At 41.2% G+C, this 27285-nt stretch overlaps 1 protein-coding gene across 8 annotated transcripts in view; it reads left to right on the top strand.

The window, feature by feature from the left end:
- The first annotated feature begins 10036 nt into the window (after positions 1 to 10036).
- Positions 10037 to 27285, top strand: part of ARHGAP22 (Rho GTPase activating protein 22) — a 151518-nt gene continuing 134269 nt past the window's right edge. For 4 of the 8 annotated variants that reach the window (XR_008734011.1, XR_008734012.1, XR_008734013.1 and 1 more), the window contains exon 1: positions 10041 to 10184. Coding sequence is in view for 2 of the 8 variants with exons in the window: in XM_055721234.1 (XP_055577209.1) it covers positions 10151 to 10184 (34 nt within the window). In the remaining 6 variants the exon portion in view is untranslated. Of the gene's footprint in view, positions 10185 to 11646; positions 11814 to 17856; positions 17953 to 27285 lie in introns of those variants that run through there. The other 4 variants (XM_055721234.1, XM_055721233.1, XM_055721235.1 and 1 more) reach the window with 4 other exon arrangements.

The following is a 27285-nucleotide window of genomic DNA, read 5'->3' on the forward strand; positions in this document are numbered from 1 at the left end:
TGTTCTGGTTTAAAAAACAACTCCTGAAGACAAATAGCCTCTCGGGGGACTGTGGTTTCCTTTTTTTCCTAGGAAAGGATTGCTTTTAGGGTGTTCAGGTGACTCTGCTCTAGGCTGGTAAGTAATATGAAAAATCTCCTTAATCTTCACTTAATTTATAGCCAGATTCTACATTAGCATTTTTTTTTTTTTGTGCTAGGAACTTGACCTCTAAAGATACACAAAATTGCTGCGGCTGCTCAGCAGAGGTAATATTAGGCTTGGAATTAAACCCTAGAACCAAACACATAGTATTTTGTTAAAGAAGCAAAGTAGAGCAACAAGAAACTGGTCATTAGCTGCATGATCACTTGGGAGCTCAGTGCATTCAGCAGAACTTGAAAGCACAGCTTCCACATGTGAAGCAGAGGCTGTTACCACATGGAGCAAAGGAGGAATTGGTAAAATAATGCAGTAGTTACCTTGCAGAGAGGCTCACCACAAGAGGGAAGTGCAACAGGATCCTCAGCAGCTACTTGTAAGATAGGAGTCCTTTTGCTGTGATACCTTCCCAGAGCTGAAGAGCAGTGGCTCAGAGCTGACAAACAAGCAAATTCCTTCTGCAAGGCTGTATTTTAGGATGCCAGTTCAAACACAGGGTCCCCTAGGGCTGTCTCTGCCTGCAAGAATTACCTCTTTAAGCAGGGAAATGTGAACAGCAGACTTCACATGGAGGTCTAAGGCAGCTTATTCAGCAATAGGATTTGTTAAGCTGTCTAAAAAACAGACACCAGTCATGAGGTCAGACTTTAATTGGTTTGCATCTCAGTGCATCGATTGCTACACAATGCTTAGAGGAATGTGCAGATGCCTCTAACTTGAAGGAAGCAGAAGTCTGTCTTGAAGTCTGGGAGCAACATATTCAGAATATAATCTGCAAGGTTTGTCCCATTTGTGCCAATTATGTAGCAACAAGCTAATACCAGAACCTGCGTTCAGACCACTGGCAGAGTTACCAGTGCAAAAAAAATTGGTCAGTCAGGCCCATGGGCTTGCGTTTTATTCTGCACAACTGAAGGAGAAGCTCAGAGATGGGATCCATCTTAAAAGACATCCTAAATGTACAGACGACAAGTATATGACTAAATACTTAATGTAGACACGCCAGGCTCTAGTGGTGTTTTTATTTCTATTTAAGTTCTTCTTTTTAATTTCCATTAAACTTTTATTTTCTATTTGTAGTTCTTTTTCATTTTTTCTCAAATGAGATGAGAGTAAAGATGAAAAATTCAAACAGCCTGCCTTTGCCCAATAACAGGCATTCCTGCCAGAGGTACTGAGACCTCTTCCTTTCCATACAGACTGTACATTTGAAACGTATACATGAAATATACTGCATAGCCTTTTAGCCTCTACCCAAGCTCCAGATATTACCTAGTTTGTGGGTCTCAGCGGTAACACGAGCAGTCTTAACTGTGAGCTTTTTGTGGTGGCACCTTCCTCTCTGAGCGTCACCAGGTGGCAGCACGACAGAAGGGCTTGCAAGGTCTGCTGTTAGATGAGGCAGCAGAAATCATATATATCGGCAGGTACACAGTTTATTTTCATGTTAAAATTGCGGCTTCCGTTTCATTTCCTCAGTCCATCCTCAATAACGATGCAGGAAAGTATCACAGCACAAAATATAACGACTTATTTTCCTGTTTATTTACTTTCAGCAATTTGAGCATTTATAGGATTACATTTTCATACTCCCATCAGCCTCTGGAATGGACAGGGTTCATTTGGGCACCCAGCAGAGAAGCCACTTTGAAAACAGCAGTCTGCTTTGACTCTCTCACTTTAGGGGCACAGATTATAAAGTTGACAATATGCAAGCAGAGCAGGTAAAAGATTGTGAATGAAGAATGGACCTTTTCAGAGAAAAATTACTTGTAAATTGGGTCAGCTTTGGCAAAGGAAAAAAAAGGATATTTAATAGAAGAGAGCTTTTCAATACTTTCAAAATTGGAGTAAATGTTTTGTTTTGAAAAGACATTTTTCATTTAAACATTGAACAAATACTAGTAAGGCTAAATAAAACATAATAGAACAGAGTATCATGAGACAAATACCATGTGTGGAATTTTAGAGGGTTATTTGGTTGGTTTTAATAAAAAAAATTCTATTCATACAACTTTAATAAACAGGTAAGTTCTGTGTCTGTAAATCCAGCAATATAGAGCTTTTCAGTACATGTTTTTTTTTCCCAAGCTATAAATTCTCTGCAAGAACACAAGCTTAGGAACTGTCTTGCTAAGGATTTAGAACCATGAGGCACAGGAGATCATATCTGAGAAGACTTTGCTATAATTACACAGTTGGATAGTCCAAATAAGTGTGCTCCACATTTGCCATCTTCTAGGAAACTGGTAACCTTGTAAATAAAATGCTGATTACCAAAATTATGAACCCTAAATTATTACCTACCCACCCCCACCCCTCCTCATGGAAATGCTGACATTTAAAAAAAAAAAAAAACAAAACAGAAATGCTTTTCACATTTTCCTGTTACATTTTGATCCAAAAATACAAGAATTTTTTAGGTCACATTTTGCTTAATAAGTAATACTACTTATATTAAACCCATTTTATTGGACATTTTTCTTCCATACATCTGGAAAAGTTTATCAGAGAGGTCAGTATTATAATCTCCATTTTGCAGGCTGGAAACAGTGACATTAAGAATTACGAGTGACATACCCAGAGCCACATTGCCAGACAGTGGCAGAGCCACAGTTATTACCTGAGCCCCCAAAATGCAAGTCCAGAAGTCATTAATAATTACAACTCTATTTTTATTTCATTATTTCCTCTGTCTCTGCTTAAAAGTATTTGAAACAGAAGAAAAATGGGTCAGTGTTAAAAAAACAGCACATTGGAAATTTTTAGCTCCCTTCATTTTTAACCCAAGTTTCATTTTGAAGCAGTTCTACCTAAACAACTGTGTTTTTTCCCTGAGACAGCAGAAGGAAATATGTTCCTGAGGATACCAGCCTCGGTCCTCAGTGTCCAAAATACGCATGCCTGCTTTTTGGTTCCTGCCACTAAAAGAAAAAAGATATCTATTCTGCAGAGATAGCATTTAAGTTTTAAATAATGCATTTCTGTATCTCCTCTTTGAATCAAGTACCTCATTCCTTCTAGGCCCATAGATGACAGATAGGATAAGTGATTGCCCAGGTTATTGTGTTTTAATGCAGCTGATTCACAAGGTCCTGCACCTTCTTCTAAAGCATATATTGCTGTCACTGCTCTCAAAGGTGCAAGGTCTGGGGGTGTAGAGGAACAGATGAATGATGAAAAAATCAGTAATTTCTCCAGGCTTTCACATCCCACCTGTTCCAAAAATGTCACAGAAATTCAAACAGACAAATTTTGTTGTGAGATCTGAGTGAGAGCAGTCTGACATCGATACAACTGGCGACATATGTAGATAATACAATTAGAATCAGAGACTCGACTGAACAGCAGTTAACTGGGACTTGGTCATGTAGCTTCCTTTGAAGTTTGAGGCTCTATGCTTTGCTTACATAATGCAAAATCCAAACAACATGAACTACTCCAATAAATTCTGACCCTGCACATCAGTTAAGCATGTATTTTGATGTGAAGCATAAATGCTTTTCTATATTGGAATCAGGTAATTTGTTGTTTTTAAGAAAGTTTTGACATTCATAGTCTAAGCCTTGCCTGCCTCCAATGTAATGAAGGTGCATCACAAAAAGTTGAAATTCTTTATCAGATCAGTTAGAATTGCCTAGCCTTTATTTTGTCACTTTTTGAACTGCCTTACCTAATAACTTCTTGGAAGTCAGAAATTTCTGTTAAAGGTTTTGCTTCTCATTAATATAGTGCACACCCTCAACATGGTCAGAGACCATTGTTTATATATAGCAAAATGAGAAAGGACACCTCAACATCTTCGATGTTTGTCAAGTATAAGCAAAAAAAGGGAAAGAAAATACCAAGTCAGGTTTTCTTTATCTACCATGAAGAATAACATATACTCTCAAAGTGTTTTTGCAGGTCACTTAAGTAAAATACCCATTCCTCCTACTCACAGGGCACTTCTGAAAAAAGTCAGATTATTTTCAGGTATTTGCTACAGTAGTAGCAGAGAGCTTGGAGGGATATAGGTACCCTTTGTGCATGCTCATCACAGCAGAGGAGAAAAAAGTTAAAGCCATCTCTGGCTGCCAGCAGTATCTCAATTTGGTGAGTTTCTTGCCCAACTGAAGTCTGTGACAGCTGTGTTACAGCCTTCTCTCAAGCTGTAGCTGCTGTCTAGGGATTCACTCTTACATCCTGAAATAAAAAGATTAATTACTCCTGACCTGTTTCTGGAACACAACTAGATGGGAAGGAACAGTGACTGTAAAGGAATGATAGATACTCAGAAATTGCCTAGTTTCACTCTGCAAAACTTTCAAAATTATTTTGTTTACAGTCTTCCCCTTACCCCTCATTCCTGAATGTAATTCCATGAGATCATAGTTCTGTCCTCTTTTAGTAGTCTTGATGTGTTTGGCATATTCACTGCATCCTCTGTGAAACATTACCCCAGGAAGCCCAAAATGCCATGAGGCTTATGCATTTTCTTAGTTTTAAGCCAAACCTAAAGAAATTGCTCCATTTCTTATCTCTTGGCCTTAAATAATCCCAGAACTAAACTATTAATTATTCTCAAAAATACCTTTGAGCTTCCAGTTGTTTCCAGAGGTGCTTTAGAACATCTGCACAGCCTTCTCTGTCCTACATCATCAGCATACCTGGTACCAGAGAGGTTATCTCAAAAGGAAAACAGGGAAATTCTCTCTTCATGGTTGGAGTATCTCTTACTATATCTCCTAAAACCGCTAATAAAACCACTAGTTACTGGCAGCTGAAAGACCAGTGGCCCTTTTCACCTGGAAAACCAGAAGGCACCATCATGAAGAGGTTTGAACCAGGGATCACTTAGCCTGGAAGCAAGGATCATATCAAACTGAAACTCCTTCTATCATTAGATGCTTGAAAAGTTGTCAATTTATGCCCAGTCTTCTTCAGCAAAAATCCCACAGTCCTTGTATACATAATTATTCTAGCTTGCCTTGCAGAGGCAATGCTGCTGCAGTTGCTGATTTCAAAATGCATGTCATGGTCCTTCCTGTTTCTTTGGATTCCTTTCCATCAACTCCATTTTATACCATATGAGAACAGTTTGTAACCAAAGCTGCAATCTAAACAAACTGGATCTGGATTTCAATGGTGCCAAAGTCCAGTGTGATTAGATCTTGGGCTTTGATCCAGATACATCTTGCTGATGAGTAAAGAAAATATATCAATCAGCTAGTTACAACAAGTCCTTGGCTTGCATATGGAAGCAGAAGATGAGTAGGCGGAAAAAAAGGATATGCCGCGTAATAATTGGTAGGTGACAGCATGCTATGTATGCAGCCTGGGAAACAGAGATCCATTCAATCCCCCACACATTCAGCAACTTCATTGGCCCACGCGCTCTTCTGTCTCAAACACCAGACAGGTTTCATAGCCTCCAGCTATCAGTCTTGGCACCAACAGATGAATCATATATTCTGTGAGTGTCCCTGCTACAGTAGCTTATTATCATTATCATCTCTGCATTTAGATAACACTTGCCAATCCCAGGTCTCAAAATGCTGCATGGAGGTGGATAGGACCTAGAACTGAATATCTTGCTTGTAGCCATGGGAAATTAGTTGACGTTAAAGCTAGAGGCCATGCCTTCCTCCCAACTCTCCTGATTATTTCCTAATCCCTAGGCCATATCACCTTCCTACAGGCAGCAGATAGTTGATGAGCATACTTATTTTTAGATTCACATAAAAGACATATAGTAGCATTTCTCTAGTACCTCATTAGTCAGCTGATTTCTGTTTTCTAGCTTTATAGAGGCTTAGTACTCTATGATAGACTGCCATTCTAGATTTAGACAAGCAGGGAGATATAAACATGAGAGCAGTGGTTTCCAACAGTGGGTACATGCCTTCACATTAGTAGCTCAAGCCACCAGGAATGCTCCTTTTACCTCAAATCAGTCAGTCATAAAAGCCTTACAGCATACAGCCCAACAGCTTCCTAAGTCTCTCTGAGAGGCCTGCTAAATTGGGCCACCTTTAGCCTAGCTCCTGAATAGGATGACCAACAATAGCCATTTGTTCTTTAAGGGAAAGGGAGAGACAGCACAACAAAATAGAGCATAATCTCCACAGTACCTGAGTAAGATAAGGAGAAAAGACTTTGAAGTGATACTCAGGAGTCCAGATCATCAAACACATTCATGATGATGAAGCAGGTCTAGAGCCAAGACAGAAAAACCATTTACAGGTCACAAAATGAGACTAGATGAGGGCTACCAGTATTAGATATAATCCAGCAAGGACTAGGTAGAACCACAGCAATAAGACAGATACAAGATCAAGCAAAGGAAACAATCCATAGACCTCATCAGTAGAGCTGAACTAGAGATCAGTATCCCTGCAAGATAACTCAAGCTAGAAGTAAAGCCCCCAAGCCTGGACTTAAATGTAGCTCTGGGCCTATGAGCAGAGGGTGTGGGTGGTGGCCAGGTGAGGCTGGTCAGGGCTGTTAAGGCTATTATGCACTTTAGGGCCACAACATGTGTTTTTGTAGCCTTAGAATAAGTTTAGGTGTAAGAACAACTCTGTTGTTTTAGTTCTGCTACAACTCTTTTTGCAGCTCTATGCAAAATTTTTTCTGGTATTGTAACTCCTAGGTTTCAATAGCAAGGACATAGATAAGTCATGTTCTGAAGCAGCAGGCAGGCATTTTTAAGAATTGCTGGAACAAGGACACAAGATTTCAGGTAATCCTAAACTGGGAACTCTGACCAGATACTTTTTCTGGTAGTTCTGTTTAAATTCTCTAATTATGATATTTTCAAATTCTCCTCAAGGATACCTTTGCTAGGTAAGTGGGGAGAGCTGGTGTCACAGAACTGTATCTCTGTTTTCTTCAGTTTTACCACCTCTGTATTTACAAGCTTTTCTTTTGCAGTGAAATATGGGGTTACCTGGTTGGTAGCCTGGGTTAAACCAGTATCCCTTTTTTTCTGCTATGTGACTGCATATTCAGGGAGAGACCCGATGTAAATATATTGAAAGTAAAACTTTCACAGATTATTTCTTCATTCTTCACATCTTTACAATCCTTTAAGTAAAATTGCTGTACTGAAGTAATTGTACCTAGATGAACTGCCAGAGGAACTTCATTATACTTAATTTGGATACTCTTCAGATTGCAGTTACTGTAAAACATTATGTCATAAGAAGATAATTTGTCAATACTGTTGCCACTTGGAAGCAGTACCTGAGTCAGACAAAACTTGATATAGGGAGAATACGCTAAATCAGCAATACTCAAATTTTTTTCCTTCCTGCATCACCATGGACTACTCTGAGCTCTGTCACCTTTCACACAAGGGCTTTCTATATAGAAGGGTGTATGTTCAAAATACCTCTTGCTAGGTATGTGTGTTGAAGAAGCAGCTAGCAGTGGTGTGGGACAGATGCAGGTGAGAAGTTGACTTGGGCTACAGGTAAAGTGCATTCCCAGCCCTGCTCCGTGGGCAGAGCCCCTGTGGGATGTGGTTCAGTGGGGTCAGTACAGCTGAGGAACACAGACCCTAAGAAATTAGCTGTGGGATGGAAAGGGGCTGTGAAACTCATAGGAGAATTACAAACCATTAAGATATGTTGTCCTAATTATCCTGCTCAGTCTAAGAAGTTCAGTATGTAAGCTTCAGGGATTTTACATTCCCATAGCATCTGGTTCCTTCTAGACGCTTGCTATGCTACCTTTCTGTTGGATCTATTCTTGGTGTTTCTTTCAGGAAGTGTTTCTTTAAAGTGTCAAAGCAAAGCACAGCAGCCAGCATAGAACCACCTGATACAGGTGATTTTTTTCTCTCTCTCAGCTGGCATTTTTTTATAGTTCCCCCCTCCCCTGACAAACAGTCTATTTGCCCCAAAGAGGACATCTGAGAAATTAAGGTATGAATTTATTGTATGTAAGCTGGGAGAAAAAAAAAATATATAATTTCCAACTTTCAAAAAATCATTTCAACGATGTGTCTATTTTGAAAATTGCTTTAAGAAGGGCTGAAAATGTTTAAGTGAAAGAAAAACATTTCAAACAGGATCAAATTGAATATTTCTGTTTACAGTGAGTACTACTTTTATTTAACAAAAAAACCCTTCCAAGTTAGCATTTAGTGTTGAACTTGGCTGTTATTTGTTTTAATGTTTTCATTTTGCCCATAAGCATGATAATTATTTATATAAGTCCCTATATAATGTCTTTCCACAGAGGGGAAATAAAGCTTTCATGGGAAATGACTTAGCAGGATGAAGTGTCCCATGACCTTTTAACCATAAGGTTAAAAGTTCAGTTAACTTTATCTCTTGTGATGTTTTACTATACTACCTTTTGGCTTCCTGCTCAAACTGCAAAATGATGTGTATAAACAGCATCAGAGCAGACAAGAAATGCTAAAAATATGTAACAGAACTCTTTCTTTCTCCATGATTGGTAGGAATTTCTTATCCAGGGATTGAGGTGGACAGAAATGCAGAAGCATAACTTCCCTCTGTCAATGCTCTTGTTGGTTATCCACAGTATCAGGACACTTGCTAAATTTGTTGGGCAAGGGATCACCAGTTAGTTAGCTACTCTTCACTGTGCTGAAGCCCAGCTAAGACAGATGACACAGTGGGAAGATATCTGCAGGAGCCTATGTATTCAGAATAGAGGTAACAGTTCAGATCCTGTTTCTAGCCTCATTTACAGTTGTGTAAATGTGACATAACTACCATGAACTCAAAGATTCACACTCAATTCTAAGCAGCTGGTTCTACCAGCAGCTAAAGATCCAAACCAACTGTTGCTGCAGCTTGCACATTGAGAAGTACAGCCTCTGTAAAGGGCCAGAGAACCTCCTCTATTATTGGAGATATGACTTGTTGGCCAGTATTCGGTATCCAAAATATGATGGATCTTCTTGGAACGTGACGAAGCTGGCAATCTGAAATGCTTTTTGTCAATGCAACTCAACAATACAAACCTGCAGGGTGACACTGCAGGGCATGCACATTGCTAGGAAAATATTTACCCCCTTTTCTATGCTGCAGAAGGACCTGCTAGGCAGATGGGGATGGTAAGGAAAGAGGTTGTGCTAAAAAGCAGCCCAGGGGCAGGATGTGTCAATTACTGAGATTTAATTTTCATCCCAGTGTGTATTTATAATAGTTCATAGATACTTTTTAATAGTAGCTAACTATTTTATCAGATGTTTGTCCTTTCTTCCCCCCATTACTGGCTGCAGGCTTTGCCTTGCCTCCCCCCACCCTGGGAGGTATGCAGGAGAGTTTAGCAAAGAACACAAATAAAAATGATGGGTGCTAAAATGGAGTGTTGGCATTTCCCTGTGCCCATCCTGCCGGGCTGTCAGTGCAGGCGAGAGATTTTTCTTCCTTGGAGAGAGCAGTGGATCGTTTCTTTCCCAGCTCTCACCGGAATACCTCTCCGCGAGGGATGCAGTGATCAGCAGGCAGCCCAGCACACCGCTACCCTCCGGACCAGCGCACTTGGTATTTCTTCTAATGCGCAACCTTATCAGATGTGCAAGATTCTCGGCGTGTGTTTTGTGCCCTTCCCCCCCAACCCCGGTTTGGAGAGATTCAGCACCTGACCTGATCCTTGGCGAGTCAAAGCGTCTTTTGAGCGCGACCGGAGGAAGATGCAGAGGGGGAGTGCGGGATCAGCGCTGCTCCTTGAAAGAGGCGTATCAGTAACACTGATGCATGGCCAACTAGCAGAAAGAGCCAGGTCCAGCCCTCGTGTCTGTGTGCTAGTGATTTATCGACAGTAATTACCGAGGCACTTAATGCCTAGTTTGGATGGGAATTAATTCGAGGCCGGATAAATAATGCATTAGGGTTTATTTAGCCCCATGTGAAGCACTGCCGCCGAGCCAGAGCTGGAAGCGGAGAGAAGTGGCGCTGGAGCGGAGAGCGGCGGGCGCGGCAATGCGCGGGGCGGCGGCCGGGGCTGGCCGCTGAGGCTGCCGGCAGCAGCGCGCCCAGCCGGGAGCATGCTGAGCCCCAAGATCAGGCAGGCCAGGAGAGGTGAGTGAGCCTTCTCATGCACCTCGTGTTGTGGGGACGGGGACCGTCTGTCAACACGGGGGAACTTCCCGGCGGTGGCGGAGAGCCGCTACCCCTGCCTGCGAAGTCGTCGGTCCCCATTCCCCGCCCTGCTCCTCCCGTTGCAGCGACTGCCCCGCTGGCTGAAGCCCGGCCTTGGGGGGAGGGCAGCGGGAGTGAACGGTGCTTGCAAAGGTGCGGGGAGAATGAAGCGTAGGAGGAGGGCACCTGTGCCTGGGCTCACTAAAATCGTCTGCAATGTCAAGGCTGAGCAGCAGGGATAATTCAAGACTCGTATTCTGTCCTGGGACCCGATGGAGCCTTTGCACCCCTGTGGTGGTTGCTAATGCTGTGTTTCTAATGCTGAAATTCATTATAACAACTGGAAACAGTTGTGACAAGTTTACCTGCAGCATCTTGGAGAAGCGGTTTGCTGTAGCACGTTATCCCTCCAGGGCTGGAAACAGGAGGTGGGGAAAGTCGTTGTGTAAGAGCTGTGGGCAAGACAAAGGAAGGAAGGAAAACCTGCCCTGGGTTTGCAACAGCTGCTTTGAGCAGTCATTCAGACCTGCAAGGTGTAGTATGCAGTGTGTGTAAAGGGATCAGCAGGGGCTGGGCACAGCCGTTGTCTCCTCTCCAGCTTGCCTGGAGGAGATGCTCTGGCAGGGGATGAATCCCCTGCTGCAGCACCAGTTCCTCATTTGACATGGCATTTGTTGAGCATTGTTGCCATTTGCAGCCTAATGACAGTCTCAGAGGGATATCTTCCCACCTATCGGAAACAGAGGGTAGATTAATGTCATTTAGGAGCAAAAGCAGACACAGTCAGAAGAGTACATAAAAATTAGTTTTTTCTTCAGCAGCACCAACATTATAAAATAGGAAAGTGTCACCAGTTCCAGTTGCTGTGATTCTGAGACACATACTTGCAGCTGAATGTCAGTTTACATCATAAATATAAAAGCAATATTACACAACAGCCTTTAAATACCAACAGCCCATTAAATAGCTGTTAGTATCTTGGAAGAAAGAAGCTTCCTGCCATCTGGAGGTGTCAGGATCAGATATGCACAGCCTCACCCACAGCAAAGTCATATGTACTTATTTTTTAGTTACACAATTTCATAGAAGTTCAGCAAGTCTTTTGTAGATGCTGTCTCTTTGCTATCCCCCTTCTTAAGGGGTCAGCAATCTCCTTCCAGTCTTTAATATATTTTTTATCCAGTATTCCTGTGGGCTATTATAGCTCTGATGAGACAAGCCAAATGATGCAACTAGAGTGACACAGGAAGCCTGTGTCAGAGCAAGGAACACAGGCTTTCACAACTGCATGCCTGCCATTCTTCCACTTTCTTCAGTTCTTCTGGAAGGGACTAAGTTGTACATTAATACATTTTTGAAGTCTAGTTATGGGACGTATTATTCTAGATCTATGGGCTACTGATGCTTGGGGGACAAACTGTAGTGTACTTTTGTGATTCAGTTTAAATTTCTACAGTATATGTCATTCTCTCAGGTTTATTCTGTTTGGTTCCTGCAAGGTTCTTCCATAGCTTTTGTTGACAGGAGCTGTGAACAGGCAGTGCTGAAGATGCTGAATTCTTCTTGAAGGTAAGTCTCACACCTTGCAAGACTGAGCTGAATGTGAAATGGTAGTTCACACTCCCTAGACTCTCAGCTGGGATTGCTAATGAAGGTTCAGGCGGTAAATGGTGGGCAACTAAACTGTTGAGAGGGCTGCAAGAATCTGTTGCTGACAGTGAGCATCAACTAAGGGCAGATCTGCTGCAAACTGCTGCATGAGCTTGGCTGACTTCTCAAAGTAGTGGCTGTTAGCTCTGCCATCGAGGACTTAGTTGTGTAAGGGAGGCCGTGTGACTTCTCTCAACAGACAGAATGAATAGAAGGCACAGGGAAGGATACTCTGCGTACAGCCTGAGGTCTCACTTGAGTGCTTTATTGCTGCCTCCTATCACAGAACCTAGTGATGATCATGTATTTAGTGTAGATTTCTTGCAGATAAATTACTCAAACCACCCTGTATACATCTTCAGCTCTTTGCTTCAGGGTCTCTGCATCTGTGCCAACAGGAATATTTCATCAGCTCCCCTTGTATTTCCAAATCTCTGCTGAGTGTATCTTTAAACTCTCACTTGTGATGTCTGATGCTGTCTTTTTTGTTTGACTTGTGGATGGTCCTTAAGAAAGCTCCTGGGTTGAAAGACATTCAGACCTTCGAAAATGCTGAGTTCAGACTTGAACTTGACATGTGGGTTGTAGTTCTTAATATCTGTGAAAGGTATGGTAGAAAACAGAGATAATTTGCCTTACTAAAGGTGACTGTCAAGTGTAATGCAATCCTTGCTGTTCCATCAGCAAGCTCACATCTGTAACTCAGAAATATGCATTCACAGGTACATTATTATGTTTTCATAAGACCTAGGAAGGTGTAAAATCTCACAGACTGAAAACCTTAATGTGCATAAATGGGCCTCCTGGAAAATCATTCATCCTGTCTAGGCTGGAATGGATTTTGCATTATTTTTTTCATCTACAGTGTTTTATGTACAGCAATTGGTGGAGCCCAGGATTCTGAAATAAGTGACTGCAATGGAAAAACATCTATTTTCACATTCTTTCTATGTGATGGGGCACAGAAATAGTGCCTTCCAGACTGGAAGGAGGCAAGAGAAATCTCAATATGCAGACCATGAAAAGCAGTTTTCAGACTACATCCTTGAGTCTCAAGGAATGTATTTTTGTTTCATTGTTAAGAGATGAAAAAAATGAAACAAAGGATTTGCTCCTTGAAAAGTCTTAAACAGGTTATATCTGCCCAGTCGCATTTAAATGTGCTAGGAGATGGAAGCTGGACTGACTACAAGCTTATGCATTTGCTTTTTAATAGGTAGGGTGATGGGATTTCCCTCTATACCAAGAAAGTTGGCCTGCTGACATGATAGATTCTTTACAGTATTCCTATCTTCAGCACAGTCTGTCTCAGTTGTATATGTACTAAAAATAAACCTACTGTCCTTACTGGGACTTTGTGCTAATGGGTGTTTGATACTATGGAATTGTCTGCACTTTTCTGACATTTCTGTTTGCAACATGCTCATACATATGTTCCAGTGTGTTGAAAATTTTTTTCACAGTCAGAATAATTAAAATTTTGTTTATTTGTTAAATTGAAACTTAGAGCTGGGAAAAAGTGATGTGAGACATTTTGGCTAGCTAGCCTGCTACAGATGAGCTAGTTTTACCTAGGTATACTTCACATGGCTGTAGTAGAACAGAGATATTTCCCCTCTCTCTTTTTTCTTTTTCTGAAACTTGTCATAATTCAATTTTAATGAAAAGTGGGCTTTAGCATACTTAAAATGTTTCTGAGGACGGTGTCTAGTAATGCTGCCATGAGGGACTTTAGCGAGTAAAGTACTATGATAGTCCTCTGGGAGTGTGCACATCTACAGTCTAAGCTTCATGTGCTTGTAGTGAGGACAGCTAGGTTTTAATATTAATGTCTTTGCAATGGTGTCATTGTATTTTTAATGAAAGTGCTGTGTCTTTGATTACAGGAGCATGAATACCCTATATTTAAACTGTTTTCTTATTGCAGTAAGGATACATGATTGCGTGATTTCTCTATCAATCTCTGTCCTAACAATTTTTGAGCTGCTTGGCTAAATCCAACCAGATTTGAAAGCAGAAAAGGAGTGCCAAAATATATTTGACTCCTCTAATCTCAAAGAAAAATTGGTGGGAGGACAGAGTAAAGATAACCATACCTGTACACCTAGGGAAAAGTGCCACACAGTACTCAACAGAAGTATATGTTCTGAAAGATAATGCCCAACTGACCATCCAAAAGACACATATTGGCTGTTCTGTAAGAGCACATGTATATGCAAGTCAGCTAAAAAGGTAAGGGATGTTAGGAATGTATTGGGTTGTCAGGGGTGTGGAAGGAACTGGGTATTTGAGAAAGATGAAGAGACAACATTATGCAAGTTTGAGGAATATATAGAGCGCAATGTAGATATGTACAAATATCTGTTTGTATGTGATATGTACATTGAATATGTACAGAAAATGTAGGGTTTGTGTGGTGGAAGAATATAAGGCAGTGGAAATGCAGTCTTTCTCAATTCTGCAGACTGAAAGCATATTTAATACAAAAGCACATGACAGTTATGAGAGTTCTCGTAGTATACTTTGGAATCTACATGATCATTTCAGGGTTAGAAGTGGGTTTTGAACCAATCTAATTCTCCTCACTTACTGCACTTTGGTTATGTCATAGAACAGTGTCATAAAGAATAAACAAACATTAATTCCTTTTGTATTGAACTAGGTGGGATGGTATTTTCCGGGGTGCCCCTAATGCTCTGTGGCCCTTAAAGGGTATTCAGTGCATAGGATCAGAATAGAACCAGTCCAAAACAGAGCCCCCTGTAATTCATAGGTAACATGGATATCCCTGCCACTAAGTAACAGATCCACTCCCAACAATCTGCATTATTTGCTAATTTAGACATTTCCAAAGTTGTCAGAGTCACAAGACATTTGTATTCAGAACTGATAGTTTTATGTTAATTCATTACTTTGCTGGCCAACAATTCACTACCATAGTACTGCAGAACTTAACAAATCAAAATGTATTTACCTTTGCACATGCCACATTTCACAAGCGACATTGACATTCTGTGAATGAGGGAAAAACACTAGGCCACATGTGAAGTCCAAGGCAGAGCCAGGACTTGAAACGAGTTTCCCCAGGTTCAGCATATGTGAAGAAATACTGGGTTATCCTTCCTTCTTATTTAACAGCTTTTCACTGGCTTCTTTCTGTCATCATAACACATCAACTCTGTAAGAGCTCACTAGTTAAGAACAGTTTAGTCATATAAATGCAACCCTGCAACTTTATTTCTCGAGTTAAATGGAGGGCATCAGCATAATAGGATGAACATACTGATATGAAATTGTGGGGGGTGCCTCCAGGAACTTTTATTCTGTACCAGAAACGTAGGGTGAGATTGAGGTCATCTCTTTAGAGATTTCTTGTCTAAAGGAAATGATGTTATTTATCACTTCTTCAAGACAGTCTTAATCACACCAGAAGGCTGTGAACTGGTTATGGCTTTCAGGAGTTCTCATCCTGAGTTTGCCAGGCTCAGGGAATAAGCTATGATGATATGAATTAGGGATTTTTAGACCAATGGAGGAGACCTCTGACTCTTTTAGAAGATGCTGCTTGTTCAGAATCATATTTAGTGTGGCCAGTTAATAATTCTTCGGTCTCACCAACACACTTCAGGTTCCAGGAGTTGGACCTCACATAAGAGGAACCCCACAACCTCAGTAGCAGGACAATCTATAAAACAGGTAGAGTTGAGATGAGGCCCAGCAAGGAAACAAACATTGGTTAAAGGAGACTTCAACAGAAAGGAGAAAAAGAAACTGTGTGCAACTCAGTTGTGAAGAAGAACATAGCAGAGAGAAGAAATTAGGAACAGTGAAATAAATACATTTCACAGGGACACAGAAGTAGCCAAATGGCGCTAAGTGTGCTCAGACTTCTCTGTTTAGCAAGGCATCAACCCTTCAGCTTCTGGCTCTTGGCCAGACTCCACAGCGAGGAGGCAATCCTGCTGCCCTGTGCACAACAGGAGTTCACTGTCAAGTTTCTATTTTCCTCTGGTGTTAGGAAAGAACTGGTGGCACCTTCCCCTGCAGAGGCCAGAACAGTGCTGCTTGTGCAAGTCCAGGACCTCAGAGACTGCTCAGTGCAGGCCTCTCCTCTGACTGTACTCCTTTCAAAATCACGCTCTGTGAAGAAACCTCCTTTCACTGCTCAGCAAAAGGCAGAAAAGGGGAACGCTCCCATGTGTCTAGTTCCCCTTGCCAAACCACAGCAGAGCACCTGCAGCCTCTTAGCTCTGTAAAGAGGAACCCCAGTGCCTCCAACAGCCCCACGCTGTGGCTCTGGTTTGACAGGCTGATAATAACACGGCTATTCCAGAGCACATGGGAGGCCAACACCTTGGCACCTCCAGCTTACCAGGCAAACAGTAACATCCAGCATCTTACTCCTGGTATCAAAGATAACAGCCCTGGAGCTGTGAACTCCAAACACTTCCTTCAGCCCCTGAGAGCCCACCAGCATTGCTGGGAGCACACCAACCCCCCGGGGCAGGGAGCAATCAGTGTGACTAGCTGCAGCTGGCATGGCAGAGCCACCGTTAACAAGGTGCCCAGCTGCGAGGGGGAGGTTCGCTACCCTTCTTACTTAAATGAGTGAGTCTTTAAGGCAGGAGAGGTGATTTCAGATGCTGTGCTGTAGAAAGGAGTGTAAAATGTGAAGGTAAAATGCCAGGGTGTGGTGCTGAGAAATATGATTTTGTTTATAGCTCATAGTTTGTGAGCTGGTGGAGGAAGAAGGTCCATGAGGTGCTGGGGAGGTGGTGGAGGTGGCAGTGGCTGGTGGTGTGGGTCTGGGTTTCATCATCTTTGTTTGGAGGAACGTGAGTTAAAGGTGCTGAGTTGAGTTTAAAATCACAAGGTGATGATATGGGGGCTGCGGAGGGGAGGCACTGGGGCTGGAGTGCTGCTGGATTAACTGCCCTGAAGGTGGCAGGAGGAAGTAACCCTGAAGAGTGGGGGAGAAGTGAACAAAGAGGGAGCTGCATGTCCCCTCTCATCATGTGCAGCCCTAGGGAGGTGGATAAAGCAAGGAATTGCTTCTGCCCCTTGGTACCAGGTCAGTTGCTTGGCACTGTGCTGCTTTGGTGCAGGGGTGTGCGATAGCGAGCTGCATTATCAGCTGTGTGCTACAATTGCTTTGTCTCTATTGTCCTGATTCAGTGGTCTCGTGCATAGACAGAAAGGGTCAACAAGGTGGTATTTGTGGGATTCCTCCAGAGGCAGGTTCAGATTCCTACTCTTGTATTGTGGTATGTCCCATGAAGAAGGGCCCAGGCTGTTCAAAGGTGGCATGCTTTTACCTCTGTAGAGAAGTCCCTCTTTCCGCATAGGATTGCTTCATGGTGTGTGCTGAAGTGCTGCTCTTGGCAATAGCAGCTTTCTGTCTCTGCCTGAAGGCTTAGGCAGGAAATCATTCTCCTTAAAGAAAGCCCTGAAAAGTTAGCAGGCAGGTGCCAGCTTATTAAGCACTGGCAATCTGAACTTGAAATAATGAGCCATAGTCTCATCTCCTGTGGAGGGGGCCTTAAGAAAGAGTACTAAATTAGTTCAAAGGGTAGCTGGACTGCTAGGCAGAGAACTTGTGGGGAGGGAATTAAATATTAAAAAATGAAAAAGCCATAGGCCATCTAATTACTTGTGAAACACCCATGGAGTGAAACTGGCAGGGTTGTGAAGAGCACAGTGGAAGCACTACAAATGCTAACCCCTCTCCCCCAAGATGGCAGTCACCTGCTACTTCTAGTGCCTCTATAAATTTATTAATCTTCATTGCAAGGTGATAACCAGAATGACTTTTTTTCCATGCCGGCATTGCCTTTATGTTCATGGTAGCTGATACGCTAGCACAGCTGCATAAGCAGCTTAATTTGTTTTCTCCAGCTGTCTGCATTATAGGCAGAGGTAGTTTGAGGCAACAATAAAGGCACTTGCACACTGTGGTGGGGAGGGGAAACCCCTTGATGAGGCTGCAGTATGAGCTATGGTGAGCCAGAAGAGGAAAAGATCTATGCCTAGACTCTGCCCAGGCCTGCATGCGTTTAAGGTATTTAAAACTAACACGGGGGAGGGAAGCTTCTGCTGACATTTCTTCTAATGTGTGTTCTTTCTACAGAGCTTGTGTCCCTTGTGCCCAAAAGGCAGTAAATTGGTCTTTATGAAGACCTAAAGAGAGGAGATACTAGGTCCTTGCAGCTGACAGAAGTTGCTTGTAATATCCTTCCTCTCAAATGCAGATGTTAAGAATTCTTACACTTCAGTAAGACAGTCATTCTGTGAACTGGTATAGAAGTTTAAAGAACAAACCTATGATACAAGGAGCTAAATGACAAGGTAGCTGTATATGTTGGTTCTAAGGTGAGAACTGGTTCTGTTGCAGGGGAAAGGATTGGGTTGATCACAATCTCTTTGGGAGAACTGTAGAAGCGGGGTTAATACTTAATTCCTGTGCAGCCCTCCAGTTTTGGAGCAGCCACCCTTACCTTATTAACCAGTGACATCTTAATACAAATACTTATGGCTAAATAATCTAAGTTGGGTACTTAGGTTCAGAGCAAGTTCAGAAGTAAGAATTCCTGGATTTCTCCTGCCTTTGTCCCCTGAATCAACTCCAGCAGTAGGGCAAGTCACTTTAAGCAACCTATTGTACAGAGAAGGAAGCAGGATTTGCACGTTGAAAATAGATACAATAAACTTTGAAACGGGCACACTGAACTGTTGGTTCAATGCTATGCCCTGAGAAGTAGGGTAGGAATGAATACCTTCCTGGTGTCTGGATGAGGGAAATCAGAAATATATGATGACTGAATTTGGGGAAGTTTATTGCTGAAAGTGGCTCGGCCATAATATAGTATCTTAGAGTCGGTTGTTGGTAAAAGACCTTGACAAAGTTTTCTGTAGTCTTGATTATTTTTTCAGTCCAGAATAATTTTGGGAAGGGATATTCCATGGAGTGTGGTAGATCTATGTTTGTGAAGAGCTGCAGTCTTGACCAGGATTCCACAGTACCTGGTGCTGTATGAGCTCAGGGTACAGTCCCAGATCAAATCCGAGTGTTATCACGGTCAGCATTTTTGGTTTCTTCCTCAGTCCATTATGGCTGGGAAGGCTATTAAAAATTAAGTCTTAAAGCCATACCCGTAGGAGGAAGTACAACGTATTCATTCAGTCTCCTGTAACCTGTTTTGACTCACTAAAATAGGAGGAAGAAAACTGAAATAACTTTCTGTCATTCCTGTGAGTAACTATTATAAAAAGGCCTCGCCTTGTCAGTGAAGCCTAGGAATGTAAGGCTGGGTGTATCAGCAGAAGGGAAGAGCAGTGTGGGTGTAGGGAGAAGGGATTAAGCCTTGCCTGTTCTGACAGCAGTGAGCTGTAGTTCAGCATGGTTTCATATGGAAATACAGAACTTTGCTAGCAGCAGAGATGCTTTCAGCAGTACTTGTCAGGTAGGCAGTTCTAACCAACCAGATGTAGATGATGTACAGCTTTCAGGAGATTCTGCCATGGTTCAGTGGGAGTGAAGAGCTGGTGCTTGGGTTTGCTAGATAGTTCATAGCCTTTTTGTGCATCACTTTAAAGCACGCCCACTTGTCACACACAATGGACTACAAAACTAAGTGCTGATCTGTCCTCTGAATAGTCTGCAGTGGATCTAGCTGGGAACCATCACAGGATACTACAGATATAGGGACCTGAAAATGAAAATACAGTCTTTGGCTAGGAGCAGGTTTCTGTACTTGGGCTGCCTATCAATATGGTCTGTAACTCCGATTTGGCAATAACAAAGGACACAGCAGGTTGAATCTGGGGCTCTGACCTTCTGCTTACGGTTTACTCATGATCAGCAAGAAGAGGTAGGAATATCTTTGATTTCTACACACACACACACATACAACCTAAAAAAAAAAACCACCACAAAGTGTTTAATCTCTCCTGGTAATGAAGCTGACCTGAACCTGCTGTCTATTGGTGTAGATTAGCATAAATCTATAATGGGCTGGCCCTCCAGCTTCTATGTGTCCCTTTCAGTACTTAACAAATAAACGAAGCATGTGAGCATACTTCAGTGACTAGTATTCAATTCATGGAGTTTGTAGCTCTCTAACCTTCCCTCAAGAGTACATAGGATTACCTCATTGTTCCTTGCCTTTTGTGTTTATAGTCATTGATTTGGAGAAAGCTATGCTAAATAATGTGCTTAAAATATGACCTGCAGCAAGCTATGCAAGTCTACTTCATCTTCCTCTTTATAGAAGGGGTTGGAGGCCACTCTTAGTGAAGAAAAAGTTGGGAGCATTAGGAAGGCAAATTTGAATGGCTGTGCTCTAACGTGTTTTGTACCCTCTGTCACAGAGAAGCTAACTTACACTGCTGCATGAGTTTGAGTTTTTTGCTGCAGCAAAGTGGCTGATACCAAAAGGAGGGCATAAGCATTGCACCCCTTAGTGTGGTATCATCTATTGAGAAATAAAGAGCCAGTAGTCAGGGTGCTAAATGAATAATGTCTTTATTCCTTGTCCTATCACAGACACTTTTTTGTAACAGTTTCTTACCTGTTCTTTATGCTTTCTAATCACACTGTAGAGATGCAGCCATTGTGCTACTATGGATATGCTGGGAGCAGTAAAACTAGAGATAGGAATGGCAGGGTTCAACAGCTAAGGCTTAAACTCTTCAGTGAAGAAAGTGATTATAATTATTAGTCCCTACTGCTATAATATCTATTAGCATCACTATCTACTGTCAGTTCTACAGAGTGTGTGCTTCTGTCCTTAGCTTAAGCTGCTGGGTCAGTTGGCAGATCTTGTCCATTGTCCTCATTTGGAGTCCTGAGGGTTGTCTGCATCTGTCTGGGTTTGAATCAATGGCACACTTTTGAAGCAGATCTCCTGATCTTTCCTACCTACCGTGTTTTAGAGGGTGTTTTAGCATAGCCTTGAATTACTTCTGGATGAAAATGTGCTCCATGTGCAGTATGCTTCCATGGTCAGTCCAAATAAGATCCCTGAATAAGTGTTGTATAGATGGTGGGTCTGTGGTATAAGCTGTTCCTCCTTACTTGTTCCGCCCTACACCCATTGTACTGTATTACTTTGTAATACAGACCTAGCAAATTCCCCAGTTCTGCACGGATGCAGGGTATCTTGTCTGAATACTGACAATTCTTTGTGGTTTCCCACAACACATTGTGTTTTTTAGAATAAAGTATTTCACTTTACTAGGTGGGAAATCTGTAGGGTGGTCAGTTGTAGCTGAAAGAATCCAGCCATCGCCCTTCCATCTTGGCACTTATCCGTCATTTAATGCTAGTGGTTTGGTAAGACTGGCATGGCTTTATGTATTCATAGGGTACTCTTGTGAACAGCAGGTGGCAGGTTACCTTTGGTACCTGCCAATGAATAAACCTTAAATTCCACAAGTCCAACATATTCCCACAACTTGGGATAACAATTCAAATCCTAATGAAAATACAAGATTAAACTCTTTAAATGACTCTTCTGTGGAGTTGAGACCTGCTGGCCTTCTTGCTGCTAGTGACAGCAAAATAAGTTTAAGACTTCTTTGTGTAATAGGTCATGGATCTCCAGAGCTGGAGTGAAATGTTAACCAACAAACCAATACCCCTTTACCTGTATGATAGCAGCAATGGATTGCCAAAATCCTTACCTGTTCTGGAGTCCAAGATGCCATGAATTTGTAACAATAGTTTAAAGATGAATGTAAATTGTTCTTCAGGAGTAAAGGACTAAATTATCCTACTGACTATGTGTTGTTGTTTTTTTTCCATTGTGTGCAGTGGGTTGAATTAATTATCAAAGACGAGTTTTCCTTGACTTGTGGAAAGGCCCTGCGTTAATGTGTATCAGTATGTGCTACCATGTATGCGTTCCTTGCATTAAAGACATTACCAAGTCATCTGTTAGCATATTTCATGGAAGCCTTGAATCTTTGTGAAATTTAACTAAGACTGAAGCTGATTCTTGCCTTCCTTCAACTGATCTCCTCACCGCTTTTTTTAGGGTGCGCTACCTGCATACTCTTGCAAAGTAACTGACCAGTAAAGTGGCTTTTACGGTTACATTGCACAGGTCACTAGAATATAAAATTATTTTTCTGATTTAGAACATACCTTATACAGAGCTGGCTATACCATTTGTAAGGTGGTGAAAGGTCATGGCTGTTATCTTGAACACTGTAAAAGACCAAGATTAATTTCTTCATGCCAGTCACTAAGCACCTGCCCTCAAACTACTGTGACATTGTCTCTTGGTTCTGACAGTGTTCTGTAAATGCTGTACTGTAGGTGGAAAACAGGATAGTTTTTCTGCATGTTCTACAAAGGAAATGCTGCATGCTTATTGATGTTTGATGCAAAGAGCTGAGCCAGCTCTGGTGACTCTAGAAAGGCTACAGGCAACTTTAAATGTGTGTTGCTGTACCTGAGCTTATGGCAAAGCAGGGCTACACAGCTTTCAGTACCAGATGCAGTTATGTGTAGTACAACAGTGCTGTTTGGGTGTGCTAACCCCATTAGCTAGCAGGAAGTCTTGCCTCCTGTTCTGCCAGCCACTGTCAGTGTGCCCTCTCTTAAAACATGCTGGTATGGAGGATTTATGCAGTCTAGTCTTATTCTTCACAACACCTTGGTTCACATGCAGTTCCTTTGTCTTTTGCCAGTGAAAGAGCGCTGACTTTTCTGACCATGCAAAAGAGATAAGGGGTAGCAACCTTTATAAAACAGCAGACTTCTTGAAAGCAGAACCTTGAGCTTTTTGTCTTAGGAATTCTGAGCAGGGATGAACCTCTCAGAAGAGGGTGCTTCTTGATGAGCAAGTCTAGTTTCCCAGTCCATTTGAGCTCCTTTTTTTGGGGTGTTGATGCATCTTCTGCTACAGTGTAGTTCGTTCTTGTCATTGTCCTTCAGGCTGGCTCATTTTTTTTTTTTTTGTTATAGTTGTGTTTTGTAGCTGAAATGTGCCTTTTAGTCATTACCTTGCTGTTCAGATCTTCCTACATCCACCTCTTTTGCTCTTCTTCTCAGAAGGCTGTCTGTGGTGATTGTGGGGTGGGGTTTTTTTGTTTGGCTTTGATGTTAGTTTTTAAACAGCATGTGTCTTACCTACAGCTAAATATCTATAAACAAAGTTTCTGCCCTTAAAGTAAGGCCTGAAATGTATTTTACCCTGTATATATAGCCAGTTTCTAACCAGCAGTCATCTCTAGTCTGATGGTAAAGTTAGACTAGTTTATTTTGGATTTCAGATGTTTGAAACGGCCTTTGGGAATGCAGTTGTTCTCTTAGGAACTTAATATCAAGTAAATATTTGTACAAATAAATCTTCAGACTGTCAGAATCTTTTGTTGGCAAGCCTACCTCCTTTGGTACATGCAGTCTGGTATCCTAACCATTGCAGAAAATGCAGATTACTAGACAAATGTATGTAAAGCTAATTATCTCCCTGCTTTTTCCTTTGGTTGGACAAGTAAGGTTATACATGCATTACACCGGAAGCAGTTATGTAGTTTCTCTTGGAAAAAATGATGGGTTTCCAGACCTGTTTGTTTTTACTTTCATTTTCTTCAGTAGTATCTGATGGGTAGCCATGAAAAATTATTTTCCATAGTAAAACATCCTTTCATATTTTTTTTTGGCTGAAAGCAAAACAAATCGAGGAAAAAAAGTAGAATCACAGCACATTGTCCTGATCTATAAAATGTTCTGAATAGACAGGTGTAACTTTATTGAATAGAAATAACGGAGCTTAACCTACTCTTATGGTAGCATTTCTTAATGTGGTGTCTTCCAAGTCGCAAAATGTGCATAGGCATGTGGCTATGTAGCACCCTTTTGTTTCTGTATGAATTACTACTCTATTTGGCTGGAGGGGACTAAAAGCCCTTGCCAATTTCTTCTGATATCCTTCTAGTTGCCTAAATACATCTCACCACCAACAGTTCCAAACATTCTGCCTTTAATTTCTTTGCTTATTGTGTTTCAAGATGCTAAGCTGTCACAGTGGTTTGAGGAAGTTCTTGGTTTCATTTGTGCTCACTGGCTGTAGTATCTTAGCAATCAAACTGAAATGCAAATACAGATGTGTAACAGACACATAAAACAGACTAAACCAAGGATTTTATTTCCTACAATTCGGTGAAAGGCAATGCAGTATCACTTTCTAAGGCATATGATTCTTGTGTTTTCAGTGCATCCATTTTTGAGGCAAAGTATGAATTAAATAAAACTGAGAATATTGTTTGTAGTATGTGAAACCACTTCCCTTTGTGGCTAGTACTTTAAACAAAGACTATACCAGAAATAATACATAGTGTCACCGTGTCATTAGACTGAAGAAACACTAGAGCAAAGTGCCTTCATGGTAGGGCAGTTTGTCAGCCAGAATCTATTATAATGACTATATTGATTTTAGGCTCCCTGCTTATGAAATTTCAAAGAACTACAACTTTAATTGATACTGAATTGCATTGACTTGATTGATTTCCATGTCTCTATTTTCAAGTAGGTACTTTATATTGATTGCTCAAATCTGTAGTGATATTTAGAGCTGTAAGCAGGTGAAGGAGAGCAGAAGAGATTGTATAATATTGCCAAGCAGGACTGAACTCGGGAAGGGGGGATGGTATGGGTAGGGAAGGGGAAAAGCTTTCTTTGTAGTTATGCACCTGCTTAGGCTAGAGAATAGATGCGTTGAGGAAACAGGAATATGTATCTTGCTTGGAGGCAGTTCTGAGTTGTAGAAGAACTCTTGCAGAAGTCTGTGATGCTCTGTTAGTGGGGCAAGGAAGATAAACAGCAAGATTAGCTTTAGACAGGGCTGAGTTGGAACGGGGGTAAAGATTGCTGCCTATAAGGAATGGCAGCGTGGCTCTATCCATTTTGGTCTATTCACTCCTCAGGATAATCTTTGAGTTTACTGTTAAAGACATGACAAAGGGAGCTTATTTAGTGTAGCCCAGGCATTTGCACAATGGGCTTTAATGGTCACCCCACTGCCTTTGCTCATATTCCTGCTCCCGTATTCATCTGGATATGGGAACTTCCATATGCCAGTGTCACTTCCAGCCACAGGAGTATTTTCAAGGTCTGCGACTCTGATTCTTGCCTTCCTTCTAATGATTTGTCACCCCCAAATCCAGGCTTGTTAGTGCCACCTATGGGACAGCGAGGATATGGGTCTGCCTAGTCTGTTGTAATCTTGCTGTGCTCCCCTGCATCTGAATGGTTATGTCCTGTAGTTGGCATTTCAGTACTGCTGCACTGTGCAAATGAATCCTAAACCTTTTTCCAAGAACAACTTGAGTCCGTTCTACATTGATTTATGTTTAGAACTTATTGTTTGGCGGAATCAATAATTAATTCATGAAAATGTGAAGAGCAAAACCAAACTGTGCTGTATTATTTAAAATGCATTACGGATCAGAACTCCAGACCATGTAAAGTATTCACTGAGTTGTTGTGAGTCTGATTTATTGATTTGTTTTTTTCCTTACACTCTGCTGATTCCATAATTCTGTTAAATAGATGAGCACTAAGAATATATATCTACCATTAATAATTAGGGGCTTGATGTACTGGATCAGATTATCAAAGCAAGTATTTTGATCCCAGTAGTATAAGATACCTGCTGCTTTAAAGGAAGGCTGTGTTCATCTATGAAAGTTTTCTTCTATCCTCTATGCAATTATTGTGTTCTGTGAAGCATGTGATATGAACATCAATGCTGTTAATAGTCATAAATAATTCCTCTTTCTGAAAATTTCTATCTGATCCATGCTGTTGACTTGCAGATGAGGTTGCTAAGTATTTCCCTAATGAAATTAACTTTTACAGTCACAACTAAAAGCTCTAAGGAAATAGAAAGCTAAGACAGCATGAAGAATTAATAACCATAGCAATTGACTAAGATGTGGTGCTATTTAAAATAAGAATATGAAGATACTCTTTCTCCAGTGACTGATCATGAAAGCCTTAGCTCTTCACTATAATAATTACTAGGAAGAGCTGTACAAATAACACCAAAGTGTATGCGAGCGGAAATATGAGATAACATGCTTTGGAGTAATCTAAAGCTAGAGATTTGATGTCTTTTCAATATAGATGCTAAAACAAAGGTAGTAGTTTTCCAGTTAAGCAGACCTAATTTCTTTTTAGTAGGAGGGCTGAAGTAGGAGAGGGTTTATATAACTATATGCAACTCAGGAAAACTGGAAACTGCTGGGAATTGCACACAATCTGGAGAGTATTGAGTGCTTATAGAAGTATAGATTTTGGAGTTATTAGACTTATTGGTTAGGTTAATTACCAATATGTTGCCTAAGAAACATTACAGTTCCATTTGGAAAAGAAAATTCTTGGGATACTTGTTCTTGTAATACCATATGTTATAATGTGAATGTGGAAAGGAATCTAGGACAGTCTAAACCATATTACAGTTTGGTCCTTGTTGTAAAATGTGACCTGGAATGAGGCAGAGGCAGTTTCTTCAACTAGATCCTTACAGGCTTTTGCAATAGAGATTTAAATGTGAAAAGCCTATTTTCTTACTAGATGCATATAAAATAGGGTGCTCCATTTCTTGGCAGTATTGGGGGCCAGTGGGGAGGAGATGAAGTTCTCGTATTTTTGGTAGTCATCTGCTAGAGGGCACTGTGTTGACAGAAAGGGATATATGAAGGCATAAGGATCTTGGCTTCATCGTGAAAAGTGGTTCTTTATATATTTTGCTGGCATGAAAATGCCTGTTTGAGAGCTCAGACTACAGTTAGTAAGCTTAGAGAATAAGCCTGGATACATCAAAACCTGATTTTAAGTGAATTATGTATTAAGGTATTTTTTTAAATTATTGTTTTGGCTATATAAAAATAATCAGAATTGGAGAGTGCTGGGTTACTGAAGTGAATCTGAAGTCTGCTAGTAAACTTCCCTAAAGTAGGACTAACACTGTACATGAGCCTAGGTTAAATTCAGCAAGGTGTTTTAAGCAAAAATAAGCAAAGTGTAATTCTGAAGAAGCTATGATACCATATCAGCACTTCTTATAACATTTCAACTTTCTTCTCTGTTTGTCTTTTTTAATTTCCATTGTGTTTTTCTGCTTCAATGTCATAAATCCCTTAAGAGTGAGGTGACTTTAATTATTCTGGATAGCTACATTATCTATGCTGGCTGTTCCCCACCCCATGGCAGCTGGTTTCACTGGCTGATTATTCCAGTAGTGGTTGCGTGTGGAGTGAGAATATTTTCTTACGCTCTCTCCTTCCTTCTTTTCTGTCTCGCCTCACCATGCTTACACAACTTCTCACTGAGCAAATATCCCCTTAGGAGAGAGCAATATCATTATTCCTATGTAGAGCTGGA

Source organism: Falco cherrug, chromosome 9 (assembly GCF_023634085.1).
Source record: "Falco cherrug isolate bFalChe1 chromosome 9, bFalChe1.pri, whole genome shotgun sequence".
NCBI lineage: Eukaryota > Metazoa > Chordata > Aves > Falconiformes > Falconidae > Falco > Falco cherrug.